This window comes from Lycium barbarum, chromosome 11 (assembly GCF_019175385.1).
Source record: "Lycium barbarum isolate Lr01 chromosome 11, ASM1917538v2, whole genome shotgun sequence".
Lineage (NCBI taxonomy): Eukaryota > Viridiplantae > Streptophyta > Magnoliopsida > Solanales > Solanaceae > Lycium > Lycium barbarum.
Window position 1 is genome coordinate 28,842,057 of NC_083347.1, and position 7,028 is coordinate 28,849,084.

General features: G+C 34.4%; 1 protein-coding gene across 1 annotated transcript; it reads left to right on the top strand.

The window, feature by feature from the left end:
- Positions 1–2,966, top strand: LOC132617933 (zinc transporter 5-like). The gene is made up of 3 exons (XM_060332997.1): positions 1–701; positions 1,194–1,343; positions 2,361–2,966. The coding sequence occupies exons 1-3, from the start codon at positions 117–119 to the stop codon at positions 2,664–2,666; spliced, it is 1,041 nt and encodes a 346-aa protein (XP_060188980.1). The 5' UTR covers positions 1–116; the 3' UTR covers positions 2,667–2,966.
- Positions 2,967–7,028: the final 4,062 nt, after the last annotated feature.

The window sequence follows — 7,028 nt, forward strand, 5'->3', positions numbered from 1 at the left end:
TCCATAAAATAGCTAAACTATCTGCACACGGTTCTGACTTTGTCGCTTTAAAACCACTTCAAATCCTTACATAAATTGAAAAGCTCCTTTTTGTTTTCAATACCCATATTTTAGCCATGGCAAACTTCAAAAAGGTCGTATGTTGGTCCATTCTATTTCTTCTCCCCGCTATAGTATTAGGGGATTGTACTTGTGATTCCGAAGACCAAGGGATAAAAAAAACCGAGGCACTCAAGTACAAAATTGCAGCGCTTGCTGCCATTTTTGTTTCGAGTGCAATTGGGGTGTGTATTCCAGTACTTGGAAAAGCAATTCCCGCCTTAAGCCCTGATAAGAATTTTTTCTTCATGATTAAAGCTTTCGCGGCTGGTGTGATCCTAGCCACGGGTTTTATACACGTACTTCCTGATGCATTTGAAAGTTTAACTTCGCCGTGTTTGAAAGAACACCCATGGGGAGATTTTCCTTTTAGTGGATTTGTGGCAATGGTTGCTGCAATGGGGACTCTGATGGTGGATACTTATGCGACTTCATATTTCAATAAGAAATCCAAGGAAACTGGAGTTGTGGCTCAGTCTGTAGATGAAGAAGGAGCTATTAATAATGTTCATTTGCATGCTGCACATGGACATGCACATGGTTCATTAGTAGTGACGGGTGATTCTGAGTCCGAGCTCCTTCGTTATCGTGTTATCGCTCTGGTAATGATTTTAAGTTATATATACCGTAATACTTACAGTGTTTCTTATTTGGCCTGCTTTTATTATTATTGTATCAGAAACAACCTCTGGATATCCCAAGTTAGGGGTAAGGATAATTGCTGAAAATATTGTTTCTTTGGAATCTTCAGCAATATCATGGACTAGACAATTTTCAAGAGTCCAATTTTCAATGGAATAGACAACTGTCAATGGAATAGAGATTTGAGATATTTTATATTAATTGTAGTCAACAATATGATATTATCATAACTAGAAGTTAAATAACATATTGTTCAATAAGTCATGATATCATTCATAAATCAATTTTTTCTTGATAATACAAAGCGCTGATCTATTTACAGATAATTCTTGTTTTGTCGATTTTGTTTTCTCGTCCACTAATAGTCACTACTTGTCCTTATTCTCGTATCACTCTTGATTATATTCAAATTTCTTTTTGCGAATAACATTATATTTCTGCTGGGCATGCAGGTTTTGGAACTAGGGATAATTGTACACTCTGTGATTATTGGAATAGCTTTGGGTGCTTCTGAAAGTCCCAAAACAATAAGGCCTCTTGTAGGTGCTTTGACTTTTCATCAATTTTTCGAAGGCATGGGACTTGGTGGATCCATTGCTCAGGTAATTACACTATTTTTTTCCACTTTTTTTTTTGTTTCTTTTTGAATTGTCATTATTATTGGAATAGTCTAACCTTGTGTTATATGTATATCGAGGTTGATGATCAGATTTGGATAACTATGAATCCTAATGTAACCATAAGTCACATTGAGTTTCGTAATTTAATTTAATTATGTAACTGTACCTAATCCGTCCATTTAACATGGGTAAATATGAGATGAGATATCATACTTTTACACGTTTATTGTCCTATGTTTAACACAAGATTCCTAAGGGTTTGTTCGATTGATGGTTTGAAATAGTTGACAACATAAAATCCCGCATAAGATAATATATTATTTGCTTGGCTGCATAAGAAAAAGATATTGATCACACATAGCTAAAATATTATGCGGGATAGATTGCGGATAAGAACACGTATATTAACAATTCAACGGCTAAATTATTTAAAAACAAAAATATTTTTGTAAGATATTTAATTCACAATCCTAATTATAATTGTTGCATAATAATACTTCATTAGAGATCTTTTTATTCTCAACATATGTGGGGTGGGGTGGGGGTGGGGGGGGGAGAAGGGAATGTGAAGTGTTATGGGGCTTTTGTCCAACTGCATAGTAACAAATTTTTTGCCATTCAAAGTCAGAAAAGCATATGCTACTTCAAGTCAATGAGGAACAATATTGAGGGCACATTACTACTTATTATGTATTGCAAAAATTTAGGTGTCGGCACATTACGCAGTGTTCGTTACATGAGCTAACCAGTGGACAAAAGGAAGAAGTATTACTTTTCGAAATCGTCTTAGCTAAATCTACATAACTCAACAAAGTGCTAGTACTTTTAATTTCTTATTTGTATTTCACGTGTTTATTCGATTTTAAGTTATATCCGTTAAAAGTGTAAAATTATTTAAATTTGAGTTATTATAACTTATTTTTCAAATGATTTGATTGAAAAATATTTGTTACACGTGTTGACTAACAAAACATAAACTCTTGTTTGGCTCTTTTGCAGGCAAAATTGAAGTCTCGTGCAATTGCAATTATGGTTTTATTTTTCTCTCTCACAACTCCAATCGGAATAGTAATTGGAATAGGAATAACAAATATTTACGATGAAAACAGTCCAACAGCTCTTATTGTGGAAGGAATATTTAATTCAGCTTCAGCTGGTATCTTGATTTATATGGCATTGGTTGACTTTTTAGCTGCTGATTTTATGCATCCAAGAATGCAGGGCAATGGAAAGCTTCAATTAGGGGCCAATATTTCACTTCTTCTTGGTGCTGGACTTATGGCTCTCATAGCTAAATGGGCCTAGCTAATTGATCAAAGCACATTATTGTTAATTTCACATTTGCTTGTTCTGCATTATTTTTAATAGTTGGTTATACAATATATGACTGTAAATCTTTTTAAACTACATTGTGTTAGGGAGAAAAAGTTTCGGACTTCTATAAATTGAGGATCCGTCGCTCACACACAAAATAACACAATAACATGCACAATGTAGTCGTTTAAGAGTCTTGTTTTGGAGGAGATTATTCTCTCATAATTTTTATGTTTTTCTTTTATATTAGTTTTCAATATGTAGGTCACTTGACCAAACCATATTATAATATTATGCCTTTTAGTATATTTTCTTTGTTGCCCGATTTCTTTGTTGCCCGCATGACGCCCTAATTATTTCGACCCCAACACATCACCCCATACTTTTTTCTTTTGTTTACTTAGGAATATTCTACTTTCTCGTGTGTTTAGTGTTCTTTGGAAAACGTTGATTGAGGCCAACCTTTGGATTGTTATAAATGAAGTCAGTTTCTACGTACTAGAGTTCTCCACAATGTTTTATGACATGTAATAATTTCTAGTTGGTATTTTGAATGTTAAAACAAGATCAACGCAATTATACTTCGTAGCCTGTGTCCAATTGATGTGAAATGTTAGAAAGATAGAATATTAGACAAAAGGAAAATGAATTAGATCTCTATGCATAATTTTTCAATACTTAATCAAAAAGCGTATTAGACCTTGCACTTCAAAAAAATCGGAACGATTACGGCGGTTTTTTATAGGTATAATGGTTGTTTCAAATCACCATAACCAGCTGAAATGGCGGTTTTCAACACCGCCACTATCTCTGCCACTATTAATACTATTACGGTGGTTTTGGGAAAACCACCATATTGTGGATATGCCAATTACCACCATGGACTTCCACCTCTTTAACTTTTCTACATTTAGTAATTAATAGGTTGTGAAGAGATTCCATCCGATGATGAAGATGGAGTGACATGCTGTGACGTGTAAGTTAATTCTAACAGCCTTAGGATTATTACACAGATCAAGAACACAATAACGAAAGCAAGATTAAGACGCGGCGCATACCTGTTTAGTCATCTTGTTTATCAATGCGGAAGCGCGTTCCAGATGTATGGAACGATTGACTAGGTCTTTCTCTAATTGCTCCTCCTACAACTGGTAGTCAAATGGGGCGGTTGTCTTTTTGGGTTGAGGAAACGAGAGGGGACCTAGCCATATATTTATAGGCGTCAAGCCTTGACCTAATGGGTCCTCCCATAATAGGTTTTATTAGGTCTTCAACAAGGCCTACACTACTGTCAGTCCACACCAATACAAGAGGTGATTCAGGCCCAACAAGGAATCCAATATTTGAATGGCCAAGTCATGTTTACTAACTATATTTATTTAGCCCGTTTTATAAACCGCAATAATTAAGTTAATGTTAGTCCACATTTAGTTAAAATTCCAACATTCTCCCACTTGGACAATCATTAACTTAATCTTGAATTTTTTTAAAGCTTAAAGGAAATGTTATTTTATAAAACGACTCTCGGGCTAAACGAACAGTGGCCACAAACACATACTGGTAGAACATCACTTCAAACATGATCCAGTCAAACAAGACTATCAATGCCGAAATGTAGCAGTACATGCATCAATCAATGACATATGACAAATCCACAATCACAAACATTGAAGCTTTGCCGACTTAAACCCAATAGAGTGGTAGTGTAGCAAGAAATAACCAACGTGGAGTCCATATCAAGGTTATTTCATTGTCGGTCCTCAACGATTTTACATAACATGCACGCTTCAAATCAACATGCGCACCACAGAAAAATCATATCACTACAATTTTCTGTAACAACATGTGGGCAACAGATCAACATGTGCGCCACTAGAAAATAATGATTTTCTAAGCCCAACATGTCCAGCGGGTCATAATGTGCAACAACTAAGAAAATTCACAAGGCATAAAATATACCGTGTATGTCTCTATAAAGATCCAATAAAGAAAATAGGCCAAAGTCATAGATGGACCCCTGAACTTATCCTGATTTTTCATCTAGACCCCCCAACTGAAACGTTGACCATTTGAACCCCCGAACATAAGATAAACTGTGTCATTTGAACCCCCTCGTGCCAGCTGGAACACGCGTGAAGCTCACTGCTTTAAACAGAGCGTGAGAGACCAATGTTTTTTCTTTTTTTGAATTTTTAATCATTAAAAAATAATTTTAACAAAAACTCTATTTTAAAATCTATTTAAATAATTAAAAAAAAATTGAAAAACCCAACCCATCCTCTCCGATAGCCCACTTCACCGCCGCCACAGCCGCCACTGCCTCCTCTGCCGCCTCCTCCTCCTCCGCCACCTCCTCCGCCGCCGTCGCCGCTTTCTTTTTTAAAATTTTTAATCATTAAAAATTAATTTTAACAAAAACGCTATTTAAATAGATTTTGAAGCGGCGGCGGGGGCAGTGGCGGCGGTGGCGGCGGTGAAGTGGGCTATCGGAGAGGATGAGTTGGGTTTTTCAATTTTTTTTAATTATTTAAATAGATTTTAAAATAGAGTTTTTGTTAAAATTACTTTTTAATGATTAAAAATTTTAAAAAAGAAAGCGGCGGTGGCGGAGGAGGCAGCAGCGGCAATGGCGGTGGCAAGGTGGGCTATCGGAGAGAATGGGCTGGGTTTTTCAATTTTTTTAATTATTTAAATAGATTTTAAAATAGAATTTTTGTTAAAATTAACTGTTTTTGTTGACATGGCTTATTTAAAAAAAAAAAAAAAAAAAAAAAAAACAGGTAACATGAAATGGCTCCATGTCACTAGTCTATTTTTCCATGTCACAGCAAGTGAGCTTCACGCGTGTGCCCAGCTGACACGACGGGTTCAAATGACACATTTTATCTTATATTCGGAGGTTCAGATGGTCAACGTTTCAATTGGGGGGTCTAGATGGAAAATCAGGACAAGTTCAGAGGTCCATCTATGACTTTGGCCTAATAACATGATCTTATCAACATGAGACATACCCACACATAAGACAACAAGTCTCAAGATTTAATAAGCATCACAGTCTGTCAATGCAGATCTATTCACATAAATATGTATAATATAAACGGTGCTCATCATATACCAATAAGAAAATCGAAGATACCCATTATTAAATAGGTTGAACAAATCATTTGATGAAATCAAATATATCAAGTAGGAGACTCCAACTAATAAAGTATATGCATAAGGCCCTAACATTACTAGTCATAATGAAATTTCTGACATGGGTCCAAATACTTCATCAAATAAATTGAATCATAAACACGATGTTTCACTAACTCTCCGTAAATTCTCAAATTTTTCTGATTGTGCCATGTCACATAGGATAATTAGGCCATGTAATTGCACTCAATTAAGTGTTATCATATACTCAATGGTAAGCGATGTAAATATTAGTATATGCCCTTTAAATAAAACTTTATCAACGATTGTCAACTTATCCGTTAATGAACACAAAACTTATCAATAACATTAAAGAAGTCTTCATAAATAGGCATATAAAAATGTGGCTCCATTATGAATAAAAAATGATAATTTTTGCGAATAAACATCAACGAGATTATCAATTCAAATCAAAGAGACAACAAGAAATGATACGACCAATATATGTCAATACTCTCGACAGCATTAATTTTAATATACGTTCACACACTTAATGAAATTCCCAAAAGGAAAAAGATGTTCGACGACGATTTAATAATCTAAACACATTCTCACCATCTCTGAAAATGAATCTACGTATTTTTGTTGATCTTTAAAAAGAGTTCACAGTGAATCAACTATTAGTAAATACTAATTTCTAATAGATTTCAACTACAAAAATATAAATATAATGTCATGCTTTATAAATATTAAGTTACAAAATTATAACCTAAATAATGGAGTAACTGGCACAAAATTCACGCCCACCGATGAACAAATTTATTTTTAGTTTAAGCACGACTGTTGAATTACTTTTGAATTACTGCAAAAGTAATTTCAAGACCAATATCACATAGATACACAAATAGCATAGATAGGATCTTATTTTATACAAACACATCTACCAATTCAATTAATTGACTCATGTAAAAAGGTCATTCAATCATCAACAATATACTAGAACTCACTATTTTACAAGCCACAAAAATGCTTGCTTCATTTCCTTATTTCAATAAGTCATTAACTTTATTTTCAAAGTCAATGAGATTCTCCAAAGTAAATGAAAAATTGATGCTAAACCAAATAATGGAGTTCATATACGCTTTCACCCCAATTTAATAAAGAAGAAGAAGAAGAAGAAGAAGAAGAAGAAGAGTAGAAGAAGGAGAAGAAGAAGAA

Bases quoted from the DNA above. Each gene is read 5' to 3' on its own strand.
- LOC132617933 (XM_060332997.1), top strand. From the start codon at position 117: ATGGCAAACTTCAAAAAGGTCGTATGTTGGTCCATTCTATTTCTTCTC. The intron at 702-1,193 runs GTAATGATTTTA...CTGGGCATGCAG, and splicing joins GTTATCGTGTTATCGCTCTG to GTTTTGGAACTAGGGATAAT. The intron at 1,344-2,360 runs GTAATTACACTA...GCTCTTTTGCAG, and splicing joins TTGGTGGATCCATTGCTCAG to GCAAAATTGAAGTCTCGTGC.